The 25,318-nt window shown below is 48.3% G+C and overlaps 1 protein-coding gene across 1 annotated transcript in view; it reads left to right on the top strand.

The window, feature by feature from the left end:
• Slc4a5 (solute carrier family 4 member 5) overlaps nucleotides 1–25,318 on the top strand; it is a 64,054-nt gene that overhangs the window by 28,919 nt on the left and 9,817 nt on the right. The window contains exons 11-18 of the mRNA XM_032906258.1: nucleotides 552–685; nucleotides 1,811–2,082; nucleotides 6,127–6,185; nucleotides 8,535–8,735; nucleotides 14,505–14,618; nucleotides 16,858–17,019; nucleotides 17,722–17,900; nucleotides 19,335–19,407. Coding sequence (XP_032762149.1) covers nucleotides 552–685; nucleotides 1,811–2,082; nucleotides 6,127–6,185; nucleotides 8,535–8,735; nucleotides 14,505–14,618; nucleotides 16,858–17,019; nucleotides 17,722–17,900; nucleotides 19,335–19,407 — 1,194 coding nt within the window. The remainder of the gene's footprint in view (nucleotides 1–551; nucleotides 686–1,810; nucleotides 2,083–6,126; nucleotides 6,186–8,534; nucleotides 8,736–14,504; nucleotides 14,619–16,857; nucleotides 17,020–17,721; nucleotides 17,901–19,334; nucleotides 19,408–25,318) is intronic.

Here is a 25,318-nt window from a genome sequence, read left to right as displayed (position 1 = left end):
ACTTTCCCCACTGATATTTAATGAACTCTATCAGCATGTTAAGTTGGCTAATTATGACCTTGTCCCTACATTTTAATTTTATTTATAAATTATTTTGTTATGTATGTGGGTGTTTCTGCTTGCATGTATATTTGTGTACTGTGTGTACTCAGTGCCCCTGAAGGCTGGGAACCTGGGGCACACTGCACAGCCTGTAGGCAGCTCAACAGGCTGAAGACTTGTCTTTCCAGGTGGTTCAATTGCTCTAAGCCTCTTCCAGACAGCTCAGTTTGTCTGAGACTATCTCTCAGCAGGCCTTACATTTATGTGCTTGGTTGGGGACTGACTAGTATATCTTGTCAGCTTCAGGGACTTCCTGAGGCTGTTAAGTTGTTCATTCCCTGAGTTTAAGGAGCATTCCTGTAGGATGGAAAGTTTCACTCCCTCTCCTCACATAAAGATGCCATGTCCTAATGAGCTTCCCTCCAAGATAGAAGGTTTCAATCTCAGAGGAAACTGCTGTACAACAGTCTCTTCTGCTTGCCTGAGCCTCCTGCTCTTTCACACAACAGGGAGTAATGGAGAGCTTCCTGGGCACTGCCATGGCCGGCAGCTTGTTCTGCCTCTTCTCGGGGCAGCCTCTCATCATCCTCAGCAGCACAGGACCCATCCTCATCTTTGAAAAACTCCTCTTTGACTTCAGCAAGTAGGTACCCCATGGTGGGCTCCATTCCTACTCCTGCAACTGAGGCACTCAGCCAAGCCAGGGTGGAAGGATGGGCCCATGCTGAGGGGGTTTGAGGGGTAGGAGGATGGAGCAGACTTGTGAGCAGACCCCATAGGCATGCTGAACTGTGGTTGTTGGTGGTTCTTTCTGACTCCTGTAAGCCGCCTGCCTGCCTTGAAGTCCTCTGAGTGCAAATGAGTGCATAGGGAGCAAGCCAAGCCCTACCATTGCTCACCGGAAAGTCTGTGTCATACAGGAAGAGCCTGGCAAGAGCTCACAAGCCCACAGTTGTCTCCCAGCACCACAGGCTCTGTTGCCTTACGGGTTTGTAATGGATCAACCTAAGGCTGCTCCAGTCTGCTCATCTCAAATTACCTACTGAGTGCCTTCTGACAGTGAGGTCCTTTCTTACAATTCCAAAGTTCAGACATCCCAGAGCTGGTGAGGTTGCTCAGTCAGTAAATCGTTTGCCCTGTGAAGTCTGAGAACCCGAGTTCAATGCCCAGAACTCAACTATATGTAAAATCAGGGTAGCACATGCGTGTAATTCTGGTGCTTGGGAGGTGGAGAAGGGTGGATTCCTAGTCTACCTGGAGGTTTCTACACACATACATAAATCCACAAATACACATGTGCGTGCATGCTACCAGCCCTGCCCAGGTTCCCTTATACATGTGGATGAAATGCACACACACATACAGAGAGACAGAGACAGAGAGACAGAGACAGAGGCAGAAAGACAGAGAGATGGAGAGAGACATAGACAGAGAGACAGAGACAGAAAGACAGAGAGAGACAGAGAGACAGAGATAAAGACAGAGAGAGACAGAGAGACAGAGATAAAGACAGAGAGACGGAGACAAAGACAGAGAGAGAGACAGAGAGAGACAGAGAGAAAGACAGAGAGAGAGACAGAGAGAGAGAGAGAGAGAGAGAGAGAGAGAGAGAGAGAGAGAGAGAAATAGAGATTGAGATATTAGACAGCCACCTCAGGAATTGTCCTTGTTCTGTCCTTTGGTGGGCACCTGTGCTGGGGTATGAGCCACTCATGGTGGGCCCTGGGAGTCAAGCCCAGAGGGTCCCTCACTTCCCTCTGCCATCCAGGGCCAATGGCCTGGACTACATGGAGTTCCGCCTCTGGATTGGTCTTCACTCAGCCATCCAATGCCTTATCCTGGTGGCCACAGATGCCAGCTTTATCATCAAGTATATCACCCGCTTCACCGAAGAGGGCTTCTCCACCCTCATCAGTTTCATCTTCATCTACGACGCCATCAAAAAGATGATTGGTGCCTTCAAATACTATCCCATTAACACGGACTTCAAGCCCGACTCCATCACCACCTACAAATGCGAGTGCGTCGCTCCTGACACAGGTAGTCCCCGAAGGGTCCCCAGCCACCCTCCCACTCCTTTCACCACAGCTCCCAGCACAGGAGAGGAGCTCATTTGCTCGGGTTCCATAGCCTGGTGCTCACTATTCCAAGGGAGCAAATGCTGGGTCTTTGTTTCTTTACTGAAGCGGGGTCTGTGTAACCCAGACTAGCTTTGGGATTCACAATGCTAATTGCAGGCTCTTGGAGCTAATTTTTGGAAAGAATCTGAGAGGTTGATAATTCTAACCAAAGCCGCAACATGATTGTGGGGGGAAAAAACATCCCGGGATTGTAATCAGGAGGCCTCAGAGATACTTCCGGAAGGAGCAAGGCATGAGTGTGTCTTCTGAGGAAGTTGCACCTTGTTAGTAGCACAGCCCAAGTTAAGTGTGAGCTCGTGGCCCCTGGCAGCGCCTGACAGCTTGCCTCGACATACCAAGATGGTCACAAGTCTTATAAAGTGAGACCACCCCAGAGGGAGAGTCACCCCTGCAGTCAGGGTGGAGGCCTGTTGGAGGAGTTGGGGAAGCTGGCATCATTCAGCCTCCTAGGTGTGTGAGCGGGTTGGGAGGACTGCCATGTCTCAAAGGACCATATCTACCCTCTGTGACCACAGGATGTGGAATGAGGAGAAGCTTCAAGAAGCCAGATACTGCTGGGTTGAGGGAGGAAATTAGAGTGAGGAGGGTAACGAGAGCTGCCAACCCCGCCCCCTTGGTTGGGAACCGGTTGTTGGGCAGCCAGACATTCATGCCAGTGGCATTTAAAGAACCCAGCACTGAGTGGGCTGGAGCAACCTGGCCAACAGGATAGCAAGTTCTCAGTGCCATTCATGTGTTTGCTGGAAGAAATCCTCACACGCAAAGTGAAGGCCTCCTCAGAGTTGGGTCTCCAAGTCTCCATCACAGACATAGCCACGCCCCTAAGAGCTGTCAGCGGAATGAATCTGGGGGGGCCAAGGGAGAGCAGATCAGGGCAGGAGACCTACCCACATATTCCAAGCACTGCTGTACTGGCCTAACAGAAAACAAGCTGAGGTCAGGAGGTCACCCAAGACCACACTAAATCTCAGTTTCTCTGTGAGATGGCAATCAGTGCTTATCAGAGATTCCTGCAAGGTTTTCAGAAAAGTAGGATAGATAATAAGCAAATATTAGATTTTTTCAGTCCCTTAGCTTGATGATGATGATGATGATGGTGGTGGTGGTGGTGGTGATGGTGATGGTGATGATTGATGATGGTGGTGGTGATGATGATGATGGTGGTGATGATGATAGAATTGATCATGCCAGGTGTACTGGCAAATACTTCAAATCCCAGCACTTGAGAAACAAAGGAAAGTGGATCTTTGTGAGTTCAAGGCCAGCCTGATCTACAGTGAATTTCAGACCAGCCAAGGCTATGTACTAAGACCTTGCCTTAAAAAATATCGATCTTCCCTGAGTGAGGGGGGCACATGCCTTAAATCCTAGCCCTCAGGAGGCAGGGGAGGCAGATCTCTGTGAGTTTGAGGACATCCTGGTCTGCAGAGTGAAGTGTGGGATCCTGTTTTTGCCTATGAGGTGGGTCCCACAGGCAGGATAGTGTTGGTCACACGCTATACTTGTGGCACTGATTTTAGTAACGAAGTCTAGGCTTAACTCTTTTTTCTCTTTTTTCTAGCGTTAGCTTTGAACTGTTTTGTTGAGCTTACAGGGGACACTCACCCTTCGTCCAGGCCCTTGCTCTCTAAGGTAGTCTTACTAGAGGTCCTTTTGAGTCTTCTCGAGGGCGAATCTTCCCTCAGATAAAGCTTATTTTTACTACAGATGCTTCTCCGACTCCCAGTCCATGCACTGGGCCAGCCCTGCCTTGGACCTGCCTTCTAGAAGCAGACCTTCTTGTCTCTATTTAGAAAGAGCCCAGTTCTGGATCCTCTGAGGGCTTTGTCTTCTCTGTGAACCATCTGTTCACTGAAGGGCGCCCTACAAGCAGGCACTGCAGGAGCCGGCACAGTGAGCTTCAAGTGAGGCTGCCTGTCTCTGTGCTACTTCCCGTGGCTCTTGCCTGAGGCCTGACTCTCTTGACTCATTTCATGGCTCTTAGAGCATGGTCCCAAGCCTGGCTGTATCAGTACCAACTGCAAATTAATCAGAAAACAGGGTCGTGACTCCAACCCCAGACCTGAGAAATCTAGAAACTCAGGGTTAGACTACAGGGTTGACTGTGTACAAAAGAGCCTTTCAAGGATTCTGTTGCCCTCACTCCCCAAGTTTGGCAAATTTTGCTTTACTGAGCTGTGATTGGCTACTGACCCCAGCTATAATTAGCTACTGACCCCATAGAGAATAAATGTGCTGTTGTCAATGCAGGTCCACTCTGATTTGGATACCTTAGACTGCAAAGGTCTAGACATTCAGCAGACTAGGGCAGTGGGGAACTAGAGGGCTTCTCTTCCCAGTTCGTGAGCCGCCTTCTGACTATCTAATCTGCTCCATTTCCCTAACTTTGCTGCACAGCACAGTCCAATGGTGGCACACCATCCTTCACTCGCGCTCTTTCCCGTTCTAGCTTGCTGGGGACACTCTCCTTTTCTATTTAATTTTGTTTCCATGGTAACTGATTTGTATTCTGTTTATGAATGCTGCAAATGCTGATTTGGCCGCTCTCAACTTTAAGTGAGTACCACTCTGCGTATACTAGAATATTGTACAACATTTGACACTTGGACCCTTTCTGGAATTTTCCATACTGTATTTCTTCCATCTCCTTTAGGATTTCAGTTCTTGCTACAAAAAATTGATAAGCCCAAGTAGAAGATACCAAGATGTCTGGCCTGAAAACACTGGGTGCTGGGGTACTCTTGAGCGGTGGAGATGGTAGCCCCTCATGGGGCTTCTTGCCTGGCTTATCTGTCCATAATATTGATTGGGCATCATATTTCCTCATGAAGAGAGGCAATAGATCCCCTGGCTTCTTATATGTGGTGCTTTCTTCAGGATGACCTTGGGGGTGTAATGCCCTTGGGACTGCTCTGCCCTGGGTCAACCCTGACAACTTAGCCCAGGATTGACCAACTTCTATGGTCATACCTAGCCTTGTGGGCAACTTGCTAAAGGCCAGGCAAAGACTCAGGATTAGGTTCTTTGTGTTGGGTGTCCATCCAAAGGTAGACAGCCAGCAGGAGCAAATGGGGCTTCTACAACACTCCAGACTATAGCACCAGCCCCCAAAGCACAGAGGAGCTACTTGGAGGAGGAAGGGGAGAAGCCAATCTCCCCACCATCCCCACCCATGCAGTTCACAGAAGCAGATTAGGTAAGCAGTGCTTTTCCAAAGCCAGGTTTATGATGAGTGGCCACATCCCCTGGGGAGCCTGACCCTGTGTTAAGATGCTTCAGTTACATTTAGGGACACTGATGTCAGGGAGAGGGGTTGCTTAGCAAGGGACACAGAGTGAGCTGCTGGTGGCAAGAAGCTCTTTCGGGCTTCTGATTCTCCTTCAGATGGAGGAGGGCAGAGAGAAGGGTCCATAGATGAAAACTGTGCAGGGATGAGAGGCTTAAAGTCTCTCTACCAGCATCCTGGGGTGGGATCATGGCTCCAAGCATAAGCTCTGAAACCTTAGGTAACCTCAGTTATTTCAATCTGTAAAATGGGGATGCTTTGTGGACATTTTAGGAACTGAACAAATGAATGCATTGTCAGAGTTTGGCATAATGCACGACATGGAATTAGCTCTGGGAACAATTTTGAATGTTTGACAGCATGAGACTGCCTAGCACCCAGCAGGGACTCAGAACACGTACTCTTCACTGTCCAGCACCAGGTTGCTCATTTGCGTTGTTAGAAGTAGCTGTTGGTCCTCAGGATGAGGTCTTCTGCACTGACCCAGGTGCTCCCTGTGAGTCATGTGTCCAGCACCCTCCCTCATGGGAGCAGAGCGGGAAGGTGAAGGCAGTAGGAGAGATCAGGAGGAGGTGGGAACAATGGGGGGCCCTTAGAGGCTGCAGGCTGTGCATCTGGAAACCACTGATCCCACCCCATCTTCTGTGTCTTCTCTAGTGAATACAACCACTGTCAACGACTCAGCCCTGCTGGTGCCAAACACCAACATGTCTGTGGTAAGCCCTTTCCTACCGGGTAGACTGATCATATGCTTTTGTGGTGGGGGGTCAGGAAGGGGTTGGGAGGTCAGTTCCAGGAGCGTATGGGCTCTGAGAATGATGCTTTCAAGTTTGTAACTGAAAGCATTCTATTCTTTAGTATCTTCAGGCTGTGGCTTCTCTATGCAGATCAACATGTGCAGACCCAGGGGAGGCCAGTGATAAACAGAGGTACACACATACACAGGTCTCGGTTAGTTTCTGCCAGAGAACCTCCAGTCCATCCAACAGTGCACTCCCAGCACCCGAAGTTTATTACACTCCCCTTGCCCAATGAATTTAACCAGCCCTTTGCACTTAATAACCTCCTAATAACAGTCACCCAACTGCCCTGACTTCCTGAACCAGTGGGAAGTGTGAGCTGCAGGATGCAAAATTATAATCCAGGTAAAGGGCAGCATGTAGGCTTTGGGGCAGCCTTGTTAGCTGTGAGTGACCCTCAGATTGCTTCAATTCCCTTGCACAGTCAGCCAATGGCTTAATCCATATCTATCTCAACTGAATATTAATCAGAAATCTTCAAATATAAGGCTGAGAAGAGCAGACTGAGGCAGCGTCTACTTCCCAGTGTCTATTATGTATAAGGGACTAAGTGCTGGGGCCTGGGCTCCAGTGGACCAGCTGGGATGCTTTGCTCTGTCTTTACATTGGCTTTTCAGTCCTTAATGATTCATAGCAGGGTGGTCTCAGGTTTCCAAGAGTGTGAGGACCGAAGCTGTGAGGCTTTCCACAGTAACCCTCCCCAGCCCCAGTCCCAGATTCCTTTCCATTCACTGTGATAAAGCACCCTGGCAAAGGAAGCAGCTCTAAGGGAGAAAAGGTTTATTCAGCTCACAATCCCAGGCGACAGTCCATCACTGTAAGGAAGGCAGAGAGTTCTGTCCAGTCAGGAAGGAAGGGAGAATGAACGCATGCATGCTCTACTGGTTAGCTGCCTTTCTCCACTCTTACACAGTCCAGGATGCACTGCCTAGGGAATGGTGCCGCTTACAGTGGACTTGCTCTTCCCACATCAATTAACACAGTCAAGGCAATCCTCTACAGACATGGCCACAGGTCAGCCTCGTGTCTACAATTCCTCCTGGGTGATTCTAGATTAAATCAAGCTGGCAGTTTAAACCAACCATCACATTGCTCCCACACACAACTAGCCCACTCTCAGAGGAGTAGGAAAACAAACTCCTGTATTGAGGGCAGATGTATCAGTGGCATATTTTAAAGGAGCACAAACATAGAGAGACATGGGTCACTGGGTCAGTAACCCCAAAAGTTCAGTTACTTGTAAGCATCTGTTTACTTCACTAGGTATTTTTAAACATGGGCACACTAACTTTTAAAAGTATATATTTGGGACTGGAGAGATGGCACAGCAGTTAGGACAGCAGTTGGCTGTTCTTTCAAAGGACCAGAGTTCAGTTCCCAGGATCCATAGTAGGCGACTCACAACAGCTCCATGGGGATCTGGCGCCATCTCCTGGCCTCCTCAGGTACCCACATGCACAGTACAAACACAAAGTTACACATATTGATACATAATTAAAGTAGTCAAAAGTATGAATTAAATTTTATTATTTTCTCCTTTCCTTTATCCTTTTATTATTATTGTAAATATATAAATGCAGTTATCTATTGATATCCACAAAGGAGTGGGTCCACTATTCTCTAGGATACTTAAACCCATGGTTGCTCAAACCCTTTCTTACAACATCTTGCATTTGAACTAACCTATTCCCTCCTCCTATATTCTTCAAATCATCTTATTACTTAAATGCAGAATACACTATCTGTGACATGTAACTGCTGCTATAGAATGTTATTTAGGGAATAATAAAGGGAGGAGTCTACATGTTTAACACAAGTGCAATTAATTTTTTTTTTTTGTATCTGTAACTGCTTAAATCCACACATGTGAAGCCCACAGCCTGAATTTGAGCATTTCAGGTGCTAAGAGTTGAAATGACCCAAGAAGAAACTAATGGGGGTGTGACATGGGGAAAGGAACAGACATACTAAATGTCTCTGGGAAGGACAGATCTACTGAGGGAGAAAGCATCTTCCTGCTGCCCTCAAAGCCACAGATCCCAGAACACGCTGGAGAAACACCTGTGGGTCCCTCATCTTTGTAGGGAGCTGACTGCTTATGATTCCCCGGACACCCTGCCCACAAGAACGTCTCTGTTATTGGACAGGAGGGTTAGGGACCCTTGAAGGTTTAATAGGTGGTGTGATTACCCGGGACCACAGGGAGAAGGACTCACTGTCTGTAGGAGGGTCCTGACCCCTTTTCTTCTGTGCTTGGTCTCCAAGTACACCCCCCTTAACCTCACAGCGCTGGACTGGTCTCTGCTGAGCAAGAAGGAATGTCTGAGCTATGGGGGGCGCCTGCTTGGGAGCTCCTGCCAGTTCGTCCCCGACTTGGCCCTCATGTCCTTCATCCTTTTCTTTGGGACTTACTCCATGACCTTGACTCTGAAGAAATTCAAATTCAGCCGCTATTTCCCCACCAAGGTGAGTATCTCCTGCAGGTAGTCAGGAGCAGCACCCAGAGTGTTCCTTGAAGCAGGCCCAGCACAGTGAGACGGCTCTGCGGGCAAGCGTGCTGCTGCCGAGGCTGCAGACCTGAGTTACGTGCCCAAGACCCACATGGCGGAAAGAGAGCCTGTTCCCACATTCATTCAGGGCTGGGGATGGGGGCGTACAAACACGCACGCGCGCGCGCGCACACACACACACACACACACACACACACACACACACACACACACACATTTTTGGGGAGAAGGAACACTGTATCTCAGTCTCTCCAGGGGCCTCTATTTTCTGAAAGAATGGGCACCGCGGAAGCACTGAGCTGAAGGAATTTTACAAATTAAAGAGCCCAAACTCTGCCCAGCCCAGTGGCCCAGGTCTGTTACCCCAGCTCCATAGAGACTGAGGCAGAAGGATCACAAATTCAAAGTCATCCTGGGAAATATATACCCTGCCTCAAAAGAAAATAAAACAGCTACAAAGATGGCTTAACAGTTAAGAGTATTTGCTGCTCTTCCAGAGTTTGGAGCCAAGCACCCACTGCATCTCCAACTTGGAGATCTTGATGCCCTCTAGTGGCCACCAGAGGCACCTGCACATGCATGCCATTCATCTTACACAGACACACATGCACATAAAAAATAAATGTTTAAGAATGAGATTAGGGCTTGCCTAGGAAGCGCAAGGCCCTGGGTTCGGTCCCCAGCTCCGAAAAAAAGAATTAAAAAAAAAAAGAATGAGATTAGGGGCTGGAGAGAAGGCTCAGTGGTTAAGAGCACTGACTGCTCTTCCAGAGGTCCTGAGTTCAATTCCCAGCAACCACATGGTGGCTCGCAACCATCTGTAATGGGATCTGACGCCCTCTGAAGACAGCTGCAGTGTACTCACATACATTAAATAAATAAATAAATCTTAAAAAAATAAAAAGAATAAGAGATTAGGCTTAGAGTCTGCTTGTCCAGCATTCAGGAGGCCCTGGATTTTTTTTTCTTTTTTCTTTTTTTTTTTTTCGGAGCTGGGGACCAAACCCAGGGCCTTGCGCTCGCTAGGCAAGCGCTCTTCCGCTGAGTTAAATCCCCAACCTGAGGCCCTGGATTTAGTCTTAGTACTGAGAATCAAGCAGCAGCAACAACAACAACAGCAACAACAACAAATGCACAAACCAGAAAGGCCCAGGTTCTCTTGACAACATTCTTTTGACTTTTTGTTTCTAAATTCCTCGTGTTTCTAAATATTTTGTCCCTCTGGTGACTGATAACGTAAGAAACCCTATCATGTCTTTATTGACCATCGAGCCAAACTGGCTTTGTTCTTGGAACTGTTCTCTTTGAACCCATCACATGCTTTCTGCTGAATCTGGTTTCTGCGTGACGCGTACTCTCTTTTTGGTGTGTGATCTATGTGCTGCAAATATCTGCTTCCATTCTAGTAAGTGGTCTTTCGATTTTTCTTTTAAAATTTGTTATTGCATTTTTTTTGTTTTGCACGCATGGGTGTACCATGGTAACCAAGCCATCTCAGTCAGTCAATGGGTTCTCCAGGGAGGGAGGAAGGATTAAAAAGAAAAAGAACAATTAGACAACAATGTAGCATGGCCCCAGCCAGTTCTGTGGCTGAAGTGGGTTTATTTTTTCCCAGTCTGCTTTTATATGCTCTAGGTTAAGGAACAAACAAGGAAACAAACAAGTCCTGTGATCACTGTTTCTAAGGATGGCCGAGATATTTGAGCCTACTTCCCTGTCCTAGCCCAAAGTCATATTCTTGCTTGAAGCCTTCTTTGTCTGGATCCAATGTCAAATTCCTGCCGAGTTTCTAGAAGGGGCCCCCAAAGCCGCCATGTTGGCCTCTACGCCATGGTACTTGTATGATGTCAGAGAGCAACTCTTAGGGATCAGCTCTCTCCTTCCATGATGTGGGGTACTGGGAATAGAACTCAGGTCTTCAGGTTTGCCTACTGAACCTTCTTGCCAGTGCCCTTTTAACTTTCCTTATTGTTTTTAAATTCATGTGTTTTATTTCATGTGTATGAATGTGTTGCCTGTATGTATGTGTGCTCGTTACATGCATGCAGTGTCCAGAGAAGCTAGAAAAGGGCATCAGATCTGCTGGACCTGGAGTTACAGATGCTGGGAACCACACCTTACAAGAGCAGCCAGTGCTCTCAGCCGGCCAGCCTTCTCCCCAGCCTTGCCCACTCTTAGGCTTTCCCAGTGGGATCTGTTGATTACAGAATTCTCCATTTTACTGTAGTCAAACAGGGCAGAATTTCCCATGCAAGAAATACAGCACTCTCTTGTGCCGCACTCAGAAAGCCTGTGGGTTTGCCTTTCCCGTTTGCTCTGCAATCTGTGGTAAGCTGATTCTGATGTGCGATGGGAGATAGTAGCCCTTTGTGTTTTTGTATAAATAGCCATTGTCCCAGCTCTTTTGTTGTTTTTTAAAACCATTGTTTTCTCTGCTGTCTTGCAAAGCACCTTTTGCAGTGTCTCACATGTTCCCACACGACAGTGTCCCTTCTGGGTTTTTTTAAAATTCCATTTCACTGGTTTATTTATATGCCAGTGCCACGGTCTCCATCTCTCTCTCTCTCTCTCTCTCTCTCTCTCTCTCTCTCTCTCTCTCTCTCTCTCTCACACACACACACACACACACACACACACACACGGCTATGCTGACTGGTATTCATGAGGCTGGTGACATAGAGTTGAACACCAGGTAATGGAGATGAAAGGTGCTGGTCAGGAGTCAACCAAGTGGTACAAGATGCTGTGCTCCCTGAGATGAGGCTGACGACGACGATGACATCTTCAGACCATCATGTCCACACGTCCACACGTCCACACTCTGGCGTGCACTCCAAAGAAATCTCACACATGGACAAACATTGTCACAGGAGCATTGATTCTAAGAGGAAAGAAAATGAAAGTAACACAAATTTTTTTGAAACAGGGTCTCATTTACCCTAAGATCTTGGTAGCCTCAGACTCACGGCAATTCTCCTGCATCAGCGTTTCAAAGTAGGAGGACCACACTGGCTAATCTGAATCAATTTACAGTACAGTAAATGAATAGAGTCTGGGGTGATGGTGCAGTGGTTAAGAGCTGCTCTTTCAGAGGACCTGGGCTTGGTTCTCAGCACCCACATGGTGGCTCACAGCTGTCGATAACTTCAGCTCCAGGGAATCCAGCCACCCCTTGGGCACCTGGAACACATGCAGTGCACTCATCCATATGCAAGCCAAATACCCATGCACATAGAATAAAAAATTTAAATAAATAAATGCAAACAGTAATGGAACCATTAAGTTTACTTAATATACACAGCCCGCAGCTTTCTCTACCAGGAAAAACGTCAGGAACATGATGTTGAGCAAGCATGCCCTGCCATTTAGTTACAATGTTTAACTGCACAGAACAACCCGTACTTCCTTGAGAGAGTTGAGAGAGATACATCTGTCAGTAGTTTTTTGTTTTGTTTTGTTTTTTAGGTTTGGTCTGTGTTTGTTTTGATTTCTTTGGTTTGTTTTTTAATTTCATTTATTTTAATGTATGTGAGTACACCGTCACTCTCTTCACACACACCAGAAGAGGGCATCGGGTCCCATTACAGATGGTTGTGAGCCACCATGTGGTTGCTGGGATTTGAACTCAGGACCTCTGGAAGAGCAGTCGGTGCTCTTAACTGCTGAGCCATCTCTCCAGTCCCGTCAGTAGTTTTCTATAGGGAGCAGAGTCAGGGAAACCATTGGGTGTGAGGGAAAGATAACAACAAGACAGAGGAACCTCTCTCTCTCTCTCTCTCTCTCTCTCTCTCTCTCTCTCTCTCTCTCTCTCTGTGTGTGTGTGTGTGTGTGTGTGTGTGTGTGTGTGTGTGTGTGTGTGTAACCCTGGCTGTCCTGGAACTCACCATGTAACCAGGCTGTACTTGAACTCACAGAGATCCACCTGCCTCCGAGTGCTGGGATTAAAGCTCGGTGCCACCATGCCCAGGAGAATTTTTATTTCTTAAGGCAGAAGAAAGTACGTTTTAAGGTGTTCTCCCCATCTTTGTATTTGGTTAGGCCACGTGAAACCACCTCACTCTGGCAAAATGTCAAATTCGTATTATTTAACTTAATAATTCTTTTATTTGGATACCGCGATTATAAGAAACTAAGTATACACCTGCCCAGCATCTCGATTGTGCTGTGACCAATGTTTATATATTTAACCTTTTAGAATCAAAATGGAGCCAGGCGTGGTAGCACACAACCTTAGTCCTGGCACTCAGGAGGCACTGGCGGGTAGCTCTATATGTGGACAGCCTGATCTACCTGAGCTGAGTTCTAGGACAGACAGAGTTATGTAGATAATAACTTTATATATAATATATATGTATATGTAATACGTATGTATCTAAGACTTGGCTAGATCATGTATTAATTACTCTTGCAGAGGACCTGAGTTCAATTCCCAGTACACACATCAAGCAGCGCAGAACAGCCTGTAACTCCAGCTCCAGGGACTCTGACCCACTCCCCTGGCCTCTGTGAGCAGGGCACTCGCACGCACAACCCCACTCCACCCCCATGCACACACATAATTAAAAAATAAAATAATTTTTTTTTCAAAAGAATTCAGTCACTAGTAGAGATGAAAGTGGAGGTGTCACAGGAGGAAGGGGCACGGAGGAGGAGAGAGGTGGGGGGGCAGGGCAGCAGCGCCCCCTGCTGTGTGGTAAGTAAAGGCCCTGGGAGCAGTGATGTAACAAACAGCAGAGGCAGTTCCTGGAGGGGACTTAGAATTAACCCCCCAGGATTTGGACTGAGGGAAGAGCAGGCGAGATGTAAGTAAACCTCAGCCCTCATCCATGGCTGTTAATATTCACTTGGTAATGCAGACCATGAAGGCCAGCTAGATGGTTCAGCAAACTGGTTCAACCCCAGAACCCCCTCCCCCTGCTGCCTGCCTTCTGGCTCACCTCCAGCCAATGGTGATGGAGAGAGGGGGTGAGGGAGCAGTCAGTCACCCAGAGAGCTCAGTGCCTTCCCTCTGCTCGGGTGCTCCGCCACCTTTCCAGAACCGGGGATGTCTGCGTGTCTCTTTATCATTCCTTGTTCTCCCCTAGAGGTACTTGAAATGTTCATTTGTCTAGTATCGGGGCACCTGGGCAGGTGGGAGGTGGTTTAACTCAGAGGAATTAATAGAGTGACCATGCTAAGCCGATGACAGAGCTTCCCCAATGATTCCTTTCCACACAGAGAACAGGTGTTAGCCCAGATGTGGACATGCCCCATTGCTCCGTCCTGACCCCAACCTCTTTCTCTGAAAAGACAAAAAGATGACTAATGGACAGAGGGGGACACAGGTTCCAAAAGGGAGGAAAGGGATGTCCAGATCCTGACGTAGAGCAGCCTCTGGATAACAGAGAGCAGAGACTCTTAGCAGATCGAAGGTCGGAGAGTAGGTAAGGGTCCCCATGAAATGGAGGGGACCCCCTCTCAGCCCAGGTGGGGTACGGCCATCTGCCAGCGTGTTTAGAGGACATCTTGTGCCCTCAAGGTGGGTGCTACTATTATCTACATCACGCAGAAGAGGAAACTGAGGCTTGGAGAGATGGTGACATACTCAAGGTTGATGATTTAGGGTGTGAGCCCAGGCCTGCTGACATCCGGTCCCAACCCTTAACCATTGTCTTCCCTGCCACCTCAGGACTAAGTCTTCTGGCTAGCCAGGAGCCACACTCATTTCCTGCTGTCTTCTTCGCAGGTCCGAACCCTGGTGGCTGACTTCTCCATTGTTTTCTCCATCCTGCTGTTCTGTGGAATCGATGCCTGTTTTGGCCTGCAAACCCCCAAGCTGCACGTGCCTAATGTCATCAAGGTTTGCCCCTTGACCCTACCCTGGGCTGCCATGTCCCTCTGCCTGCCTCCTACCTGAAAACTTCTCCTTTATACTCATCAAACTTCCTCTCTCAACCAGGAACCCCGTGTACTGCCTTTTGTGTTTCTGCCCACAGGTGGTCATTTGAGCGGTGGGTGGGGGCATGTGCACCTTAATCTATGGCTCTGTGCCCTCAGAGTGGGAAAGGTTCTGGAACCTTCTCTCCAGTCAGCTGAAGCCTCTGGGTTCTATTAGAGGCTTTCTAATTTCCCTCACCTGCCAGTTTGGCCAACTGAGAGCCAGCTGTTCCAGGTGACTCTTAGAATGGTTGTCCCCTAAGTGTAGCACTGTACAAGTGTCATATTGTTCTGGGTGGGCATCCTCATGGCCCTGTGCTCCTTCACCAGGCTCCCCTGGTATGTGGCTGCCATAGTCATCTCCATCACACAAACTGACAGCCTCAAGATGGAGACAGGGACCAGTGCCCTGGGGGAGCAGCCCCACTTCCTGGGGGTTATGTAGGAGGAAACTTGAAACTGCAGATTCTCTGCCAGGCATGGTGGCTGGTGGCACTCTGGAGACAAATGGGGATGAATCTTTGTGAGTCTGAGGTCCATGTGATTTACATAGTGAGTTCTAGGACAGACAGGGCTATATATAGTGAGACCCTGTTTCATGAAGAAGAGGAAGAAAAGGAAGAGGAGGAGGAGGAAGAGGAAGAAAAGAAAAAAGAAAAAGGGGGAAGGAAAGGGAACTAGTCTGGATATAATATATGAACGATGAATTTAAAAAAAGATTTTTAGGGGAAATTCTAAAGAAGGAAAAAAATAAATCTTTTTTCTTGGAGGAAAAAACATCATCACCACCAACAGTAACAAAAACCAAAAGCCAGATTCTAATAGATTCTCGGTCCTATCGTAGACCTCTGGAATTGGAAACATTGAGGAGGAGCCTTTAATGAGTTCTCCACGTGATGCTAGGCATGCTTGAAGTTGAGGTCTATGATTCAAAACTTGCTCATTTTTAATTGGATGAGAGGCCTCTATGGGGGAAGGTGCTTGCTGCCAAGGCTGACGACCTGAGTTCAAACCCTGGGACACACCTGGTAAAAGAGAGAATCTCCTCTCCAGGTTGCTCTCTGATCACCACACATGAACCAGGTTTCTCTATAGCACTGGCTATCCTGAAATTCACTCTGTAGACCAGGCTGGCCTCACGCTCAGAGAACCACTTGCCTCTGCCTCCCGGGTGGTGGGACCAAGGTGTGTGCCACTATGCCTGGCTTCAAAATATATATTTAAAGAGAAGAAAAGAAATAATTCATCCAGAAGTGATGATTTGCTTATAGCTAACCTCAAGCCCTCCCAGACACACCAACTACCAACCAAAGTAGGGGATCCGAGTTTAGGTCCTGCCTTTGAGGTAGTGTTAGCCTTAGAACAAGCGCTCTGGTTCCTGGAAGCCAGGGGACAGCTGCAGGACCATGTGCACACTAAACACACACACACACACACACACACACACACACACACACACACACACACACGCATACACATACATATATACACATACACACATATACACACATATACACACACATATATACACATGCACATATATACACATGCACACATATATACACATGCATGCACATACACACACATATATACACATACACATATATACACATACTCATACACACACATACACATATACACACACACATACACATACACATACACATACACACACACTCTCTCACACACACACACACACACACACACACACACACACACACCTTCCTTTTTAAATGTCCACCTCTATACAAGTAGTTCTTTATTCTGGATTTTACCCACAGCTCTCAGAGCTCCTTAGGCAGTAGGCTCTGCAGAGGCAGCCCTGGGCTTATCCAGTGATTTATTCTGTCAGGCCTCATTTTGGTCTTTTGTCTTACTGTGGTGAGTGGCCGTGTAAGCCCTGCTGTCTGCCCTCTGAGCTTCACCTGCATTTCAGGTGCAGCCTGTCAGGTTTTGTTTAGTTCTCTAGCCCCATTGGGTCTGTGCTCCTTCCCTGTCCGCCTCTGACTCTTTAAAGTTGCAAGCACTTAGCATCTTTAGGGGAAAATGTTGTAGTTGAGAAGTGCCTCCAGGAGGGGAAGGAGAGTGGTGGGAAGGTGGGGGCGTGGGCGAGTATCTGGACAAGGGAAAGAGGAACAGGCCTCTCCACTTGCTCTACTCAGCCCACAAGGCCTGACCGAGGCTGGTTCGTTGCCCCCTTTGGGAAGAATCCTTGGTGGGTGTACCCTGCCAGCATCCTGCCGGCCCTGCTGGTGACCATCCTGATCTTCATGGACCAGCAGATCACTGCTGTCATTGTCAACAGGAAGGAGAACAAGCTGAGGGTAAGGCTGAGTCAGGAGCAAAGTTGGGGGAGTGGAGGAGGAGTGTTTCTCCTTCTATAGTTTGAGAAAATTAGTCCCCATTTGGTGCCTTTAGGGAGAGTTGTTCTTGACAGGATCAAGATGGCTTGGTCTGAGAACCAGGTGCAAGCAAGTGCAGGCTGGGTCCTGGGCACAAGGTCCCTGAACCCCTCAAAACTTCTTTCTCTGGAGTGTACCTCCTGATAATGAAACTTAGGTACCTCGCACATGCTGCTGGGTTTAGACCTACAGTAAGGAGACAGGAATTTCCTCAGCCCCCTGCTTCCTGCAGTTCCCTCTCTGACTTTGGGTCTGAGGGGAGCTGCCTTGCAGAAACTCAAATCACCACTCCCTGCCCCACCTAGACTGAACCAAACTGTGGCTATGGCTACTGGGGATGAGCTCTTCTGACCAGAGACCAAACCTAGGGCCTTCCGAAGCCTGAGCATCCCTTCTTTCCACACCCAGGCTCAAGTTTTTTAGACAAGGTGGCATCTAAAGCCACCATTGGGGACAGTGAGACCCAAACACTTTGTAAGTCCTGAGTTTCTGCCCCACCGAGTGTCTTAATGGGGCAGCCCCTTCAGAATACACACCGGAAGGCAGGGGGAGCCATGCTCCACAAAATGGTTGCTTTGGGAAAGATCAGGTTCCCAGAATTTCACCTGTCCCACTGTCCTACAGAAGGCTGCCGGCTACCATCTGGACCTGTTCTGGGTGGGCATCCTCATGGCCCTGTGCTCCTTCATGGGGCTCCCCTGGTATGTGGCTGCCACGGTCATCTCCATTGCTCACATCGACAGCCTCAAGATGGAGACGGAGACCAGTGCCCCAGGGGAACAGCCCCAGTTCCTGGGGGTCAGGTAGGAGGGAGCAAGGCATCCCGGGGGTCACCTGAAGAGGAGTGGACATATTAAGGGAAGGGATTTTTTCCTCATTTTTCCTATTTGAGTAAGAAAGGCTTTCTCTACAACCTCTGAAACCACAGCCATAGGAAGAAAATTCTGAAGCAAAAGAGAGATGAAAATTCAATTCTATCAATTCCCACATATGTTTTTCTTAGTAGTTTGTAGTAGTAACACACATGCGAGTGCGTGCGCGCGCGCACACACACACACACACACACACACACACGTACACACACACACTCTAGAACAGCGCTTCTCAACCTTCCCAGTGCTGCAACCCTTTAATACAGTTCCTCATGTTGTAGTGACCCCCAACTGTAAAATTATCTCATTGATACTTCGTAATTGTGATCTTGCTACTGTTACTAATCGTAATGCAAATATTTGATATGCGACTCCCAAAGGGGTCTCGACCCACAGGTTGAGGACCACTGCTCTAGACTCTCACCCACGGTAGGACCTCTCCTTGCCCTTGGTTTGTCTTTCCTCAAGACCCTCTGGAGGCCTCTCTATGGGTTCATATCCCGCTTAGTCACTTTAGAGCCTTTCTGGACCCAACCAGGATTCCAGCCCATAGCCCTGGCTTGTTACTTTTGTTTCTCTCTTTGCCTCTCCACTCCTGCCCATGTCAGGCCCCATGCTGGTTTGTGCAGGAAAGCACATCCCCTTCCCCTTTGGGTCCCCAAGGTCCAGGCCAGACCCCAGTGTTCTCCAAAGTGGCTGCCCTGGGAATCTCCTGTGTCCTTGGGACACATGGACCACCCGGCATGCCTTGAGGGAGACCCTTCTGCTTGGTTGAAGCGCTCAAGACTGGCCAGGGTGGGGTCCTTTCCTAGTCCATTCCTTAGACCTAAGCAATCTGCCCAGAGCCTATAGCTGCAATCTGGGTTATATCAGGGCCTGACAATGAAGGAAAACCTCCTCGCTCCCCCTGCCCCTGCTGCCTCCTCTCCAACAGTCAGGGCACCTTCCCAGGTCTTCATCTACTGTGAGTCCCAGGGGTAGGAGCTCATCACCAAAGCAGGGCGCTAAGCACTTTACGACATCCCAATAGCAGTGTTGTTATCCTGTGTACCCGGCTCAGGCTGCCCACGGCATTGCCTGATATTGTCCACACGTGTATAGCAGAGCCAAGAGCAGCCTAAGTCCACATAGCTCAAGCACCCAGCTGTCAGACACTGAGCAACCTCCCTGGCACTCCTCACAATGCTCTGGGCTGGTCAGACGCTCCCCGCCTTTCCTAACCAGGCCATATGGGCCTTGAACTAAGGAACCTCCTAGGTCCATAGCATTGGGCAGAATAAGCTTCAATCCAACAGAAGGGCTGGACGGGCTGGGAAGGGTCAGAGTATTCCAGGTCACACCTGACTGTGCGTTCGTTTCCGCCAGGGAGCAGAGAGTTACTGGAGTCATGGTCTTCATTCTGACAGGCATCTCCGTCTTCCTGGCTCCTATCCTGAAGGTGAGGCTCTGCCCCATCACCCCCAAAGTCCAGGCGCCACCAGCCTATAGGCTATAAGAAAGGCAATGTGAGCGGGCCAAGGCGGTGTCTGTCATTCATCGCTTTCTGTGACGTCACACGGTCTGTTATCAGTACTGCTATTATGTCTGTTCTGTCCCACCCCCTCCAGGAGCCACTTCCACCTTTCTGCAGGACATTCTTTTCCGGGGAGTTCTGCAGTGTTCTGGCCTGCTTAGCAAGGACCCTGAGAGCTGGGCCAGACCACACTGCTGTGTTTAGGGCTCACTCCAGATCTTCTTGCTTTGCCCATTTCCTGAATGTAAACCCCCAAGATCTGCAGGCACCGTCTCCACTTCTCTGTCTTTTGTATCTTGGGCACATGAGTGATGTTTTCCCAAAGCTTGAAACTGCTTTTGCTCCCATTCCGATAGCCAGAGGATACAGTAACAGGGGTGCATTCAAGGCTGTGTCCTTTAAAAAAAAGTCACTTACCAGTCAGGAATGGAGTAGTTCTGACAGGTCTCACTCACTGCTCTCTTCTCTACCACATCCTCACCTATTCATGGTCCTGTCTTTCAACCAATACCCACTAAGACTTTCCTTCATGTATATGTGTATGTGCATCTGTGTGTGTGTGCGTGTGCATGTGTGTGTATGTGTGTGTATGTATGTGTGTATGTATGTGTGTGTGCGTGTGTGTGTGTCTGTGTGTCTGTGTGTCTGTGTGTCTGTGTGTCTGTGTGTTTGAGGTGATAGATTCTCCTGGAGTTTCAGGAGGTTGTGAGCCACTCAACGTGGGTGCTGAGAACTGAACCCAGGTTCTCCACAAAAGCAGTCCGTGTTCTTTAAAGATTTATTAGGGGGGTTGGGGATTTGGCTCAGTGGTAGAGCGCTTACCTAGGAAGCGCAAGGTCCTGGGTTCGGTCCCCAGCCCCGGAAGAAAAAAAAAAAAGATTTATTATATATATATATATATATATATATATATATATATATATATATATATATATTGTAGCTGTCTTCAGACACACCAGAAGAGGGCATCCGATCTCATTATAGATGGTTCTGAGCCACCATATGGTTACTGGATTTGAACTCAGGACCTCTGGAAGAGCAGTCAGTGCTCTTAACCACTGAGCCATCTCTCCAGCCCAGCAATACATGTTCTTAACCCCTGAGCCATCCCACTGACTTCTCTACCTTCTTTTTTTGAGACAGGGTCTCACTGAACCAGGAGCTCACACATTTGGCTAGGCTGGCCAGTGAGCTAAAGGGATCCTCTCACCTCTACCTTCACAGTGCTGGGATAGCAGCCATGTGCCTCTGCACCTGGCCTTTTCACTCGGCTCCTGAGGGTTCAACACAGGACCTTGTTTGTGCATCAAGCACTTTACTAGTGGAGCCCTCTCTGCAGCCCAGGACTTTCCTTTCATATTAAACTCAGTCCGATTTTGTAGCCATTCCCTTCTTCCACCTTTGAGGTAACCTTGCAAAGAACAGAGCGAACAGCCAAATGCACCCGATTTGTTCTCTGTCAAGTGTTTCTGGCTTAAGAAGAGATGCTGGACACATCTGAGTAGTAGGTGTGCAGCTGGGTCCTTCAGAGGAAGGTCTCCATTGTGTACGGATCAGACCACAGATGGGCGGGTATTTCCCGTTCATTTGAAAGTGGCTGCTTGCAGGCCCATGAGATAGTTCAGTGAGTAAAGAAAGGTACCTACCTGTTGCTGAGCTGCCAATCGGCGTTTCATCTGGACCATATGATGTCAGGAGAGAACCAACTCCTGAAGGCTGTCATCTGACCTTCCTGTGTGCTCAGTGACCTGCACGCGTGAACACACTCACAATCAGTCAATCAATAAATGTAAAAATGATTAGAGGCCGGAGAGATGCCTCAGTGGTTAAGAACACTGGTAGCTTTTGCAGAGAACCTGGGTTTGGTTCCCAGCACCCTCGGGGCAGCTCACAGCCATCTGCAACTCCAGTTTCAGAGGGTCTGACGCCCTCTTCTGGCCTCAGCGGGCACCAGGCACACATGTTAGGCACACGCATATATGCCACCAAAACCACTCATATGCACAAAATGAAGATAAATCTTGTTTAAAATGAGCATACTGTGCTCTTAAAGTTGATTGAGTGAGTACAAGTAAAGTAATTGAGAGCCAGGTTTGATAGCCTAGGCCTGTAACTTGGGAAAATGAAGCAAAGAGTCACAAGTTCAAGGCCAGCTTGTGCTACAGAACGAGTTCTGGACTGGCCTAGATAAACAGTACAGTGAAGACTTGGGGAGCAGAGCAGTAGAGGAAAGACTGCCTAACACATTCGAGGCTTGGGATCAGCGGCTGCACAATGCTCGCTAAGCACAGGCAAGGCCCTGGTGCAATCACAGGCAAATCTAGAACCACTTTTATGGTCTCAGGGATGGAACTCAAGGTCTCATGAATGCTAGACCGTTCTCTGCCACCAGACTGTAGCTCCAGACCAAGGATCACTTTCAGTTTTTACATTTTTATATGTGTGTATGTGTGTGTGTACGTGTGTGTGTGTGTATGTGTATGTGGTGTGTGTGTGTGTGTGTGTGTGTGTGTGTGTGTGTGTGTATGTGGTGTGTGTGGTGTGTGATGTGTGTGTGTGGTGTGTGTGTGGTGTGTGTGTGTGTGTGTGTGTGGTGTGTAGTGTGTGTGGTGTGTGTTGTGTGTGTGTGGTGTGTGTGTATGTGTGTGTGTGTGTGTGGTGTGTGTGTGAGTGTGTGTGGTGGTGTGTGGTGTGTGTGTGTGTTGGAGTGTGTGTGTATGTGTGGTGTGTGTGGAGTGTGTGTGTGGTGGGGGGTCAGAGTACAACTTACAGGAATCAGTACTTTCTTGCTGCCTTGCGTGTCCCAGGTATTGAATTCCAATTGTCAGGCTCAGTAACAGGAGACTTTACTTACTGAGCGTCTCCTTGGCTCCAAGGTGCATTTTAAATGTGCAAGGAGTATTCACTGTGAAAAGGTTTCCAAAGAACCATCATGTGTCAGTCCTAACACTGTTTGACAAATGTTTGTGTCAAAGGCCACTAATCTAAAAGAAGCAGGATTTGTCGACCCAAGGTTCCTCCCTACACTTTGCAGACAGCGGCTCCCATCTCCTCCTGTCAATGTCAGACTAGAGGCCGGCTGTGGGGCGTGTTCAGCAATGCAGCCATTCCAACCCACTTTTTTCTGTGTGTTGAATTGACCAGAGAGCAGCTAGAAAATTCTACTATAGTCTCCATCCTTTTGTTCCGTTTACAATGTGATCAATTCTTTTATGGGCACATTTATTAACAGCCTGTGTGTAGTGGCCAGTCTTTTACAATCATACATCTGATCTTGTGTTAACTTTGTCTGTGTTCTTAGTCGAGGGCAGCAGGCCTAGAACAGTATAAAAAAATAATAGAAGTGTGTTGGAGCGGAGCTCGGTGGCACAGTGCTTACCCGGCACCAGTGGGGAACTAGGTCAGATCCCCAGTGGGGAGTCAGGATCATAAACTGTAGGATTTCTGGTTTGAGCATCTCAAGGGACCCACCTTCCTATAAATAAAGGCTTTGGGGGCTGGAGAGATGGCTCAGTAGTTAAGAGATCTTGCTGCTCTTCCCAAGGGCTTGAGTTTGGATCCTAGCTTTCACACCAGGCATCTCATAACCATAACGTCTATTCTAGGAAATCCTTCCTGCCTCTTCTGGCCTCTGAGGGCCCCACATGTACCTGGCATACACTCTCACACACCCACATAAAAATTAAAATAAAAAAAAGGTAAGGATAGGATTTCAAACGTATGAGTTAAGCTCTTTCCAGTCAGTACTAAACAGCCCCATCTCTCACAAGGGCTGCAAAGCCAGGGCATGGGAAAGTTCTATCCCAGGAGGCACAAGTGTGGACGGCCTCATGGGGACATGCCCAGCCACACAGCCCAACTGTAAGGAGTACAGTGTCCTGAGGGTGGGAGTATCAAGAACTTCCCAGGGCTCTGGTGCTGTGTCTTCAATATCGTAGGCTGTAGCTCAGCTGGAAGAGTGTTTGCCCAGCACACTCGGACTCTTGTTAGAGTGCTTACCGAGCATGCAGGAGCCCTTGTGTTCCAGTCTCATTGTATCCCAAGCACCGCATAAACCAGGCAGCTTGATATCTAATTAGGGTGCATGCCTCTACTCTCTTTGATTTCTTTATCTTGATTTTGTTTTGTTTTTTTGGAGACAGGGTTTGTACTTGATTTGTAGATTTGATCTCAAACTCACCTGCCTCTGCCTTCCAAGTACTGGGACTAAAGGCGCGCACCACCTCGCCTGGTCCTCGATTAGTATTTTAAATACTTATTTTATTTTTATTTACATGTATGTCTGTGTGAGTGTCTGTCTCGTTTGTTTGGGCACCGTCAGAAGCCGGAGGAGGGCATTAGATTACCCTGGAGCTGGAGTTATAGGCAGTTGTGAGCCAGCCACTGCGAGTGTTCAGAGCAGAACTCAGGTCCTCTGGGAGAGCAGCAAGCGCTCGATCACTAAGCCATGTCTCCAGCACATGACACTTGTTCTTTTATTCTTATACACAGTGTCTCACTATGTGACCCTGGGTGGCCTGGAACTTGAGATGCAGACCAGGCTGGTCTCAAATTTTTCACAATCCTCCTGTCTCGACCTCTCAAGTGCTGGGATTACAAAGATGCCAGCATATTATTACATTTTATTTAAGGCTTCCTTTCAATCGCTCCTAAACTTTGAGTGCAATTTGCATGGTGTTAACTTAGTGACTTTTTGTGTCGTTTTATAAGTAGGACATTTTTCACAAGCTAGCAGGAAGGTGCAAGGGCTTATCTATATCCCTTTTTAACTCTCAGCTCGAAGGCCTTGGGACTGAAGCTTACAACATCTAGGTCCAAGCCTTAGTGCTTAAGTGTTAAGCAATCTAACTTAAAAGAGATCATTTGCTTACATGGATGTCTTAATAGTCTTTCTTTTATATATTTGGTTGTGAGCCTAGCCTTTAACGGCTGAGCCATCTCTCCAGTCCATAGTCTTTCTTTTAAAGATTTGCTTTTTAAAACTGTGTGTGTGTCTGTGTGTGGCTGTGCGCATGTGAATACAGGTGCCTGTGGAGGCCAGAAGAGGGCATGAGGTGCCCTGGAGCCGGTGCTGCAGGTGGCTGTGAGCCGCTCGGTGTGGACGCTGGTGCCTTAACCGCTGAGCAGCCCCTCCAGCCCTTGTCTCACTCCACATTCTTAAATGGCACCTGCAGGTCAGGAAACCCATCTTGGTCTCAGACTTTGTGCTTACCAAGCGTTCTCCCATGACCACCCAAGAGCAAGGCAGGCCAGCCTTGGTTCAGCGGCAAGCACAGGCACAGATAAAGGGAAAAAAAGGAAGAGAAATGCAGCCTAGCCCGGTGGCAGAAAGAAGGCATTTGAAGATTTGGAATAATGGTTGTAGGACAGAGTAAATGACATGGCTCTGCTTTTGAAAAAGCAAGCTGTTCTTCTCGTTTGCAGGGACGGGTGCCCACTAGATTGTCCGTGGCGAGCTGGGGATCTGTGCTCCTTAGTCTCTATAATGCTGCCTATCACACATGCCTTCTGTTACTTGCATCTGCTCAGCTCGCCAGGGGTCCCAGCCCCTTCTGTGGCTGAGGCAGGAGCGGAAGGAATCCGGTGGGATTGAATAGTGCTCAGTCTGTGGGCTTTCCCTCTTGCTGGAAGGAGTAACCCACGTTGGATAGATTCTGAGTGGCCGAGAGAGCAGCCAGTCCTGAAAGCAGCTGCAGACCGGCCTGTCACTGAGCTGCAGGCCTGTTGTCCCACCCTCATACCCCCACCCCGCATCTTCCAGCTTCACATTGCTCTTGGACCCTGAGCTTCAAAGTCCAGCTCTCCAGCACTCTCTGTGGTTGGCTAACACCCCTGT

The sequence above is a fragment of the Rattus rattus genome, chromosome 6, assembly GCF_011064425.1.
Source record: "Rattus rattus isolate New Zealand chromosome 6, Rrattus_CSIRO_v1, whole genome shotgun sequence".
NCBI lineage: Eukaryota > Metazoa > Chordata > Mammalia > Rodentia > Muridae > Rattus > Rattus rattus.
Note: the sequence above shows the minus strand (reverse complement) of the source record. Positions and strands in the feature narration are given on the sequence as shown.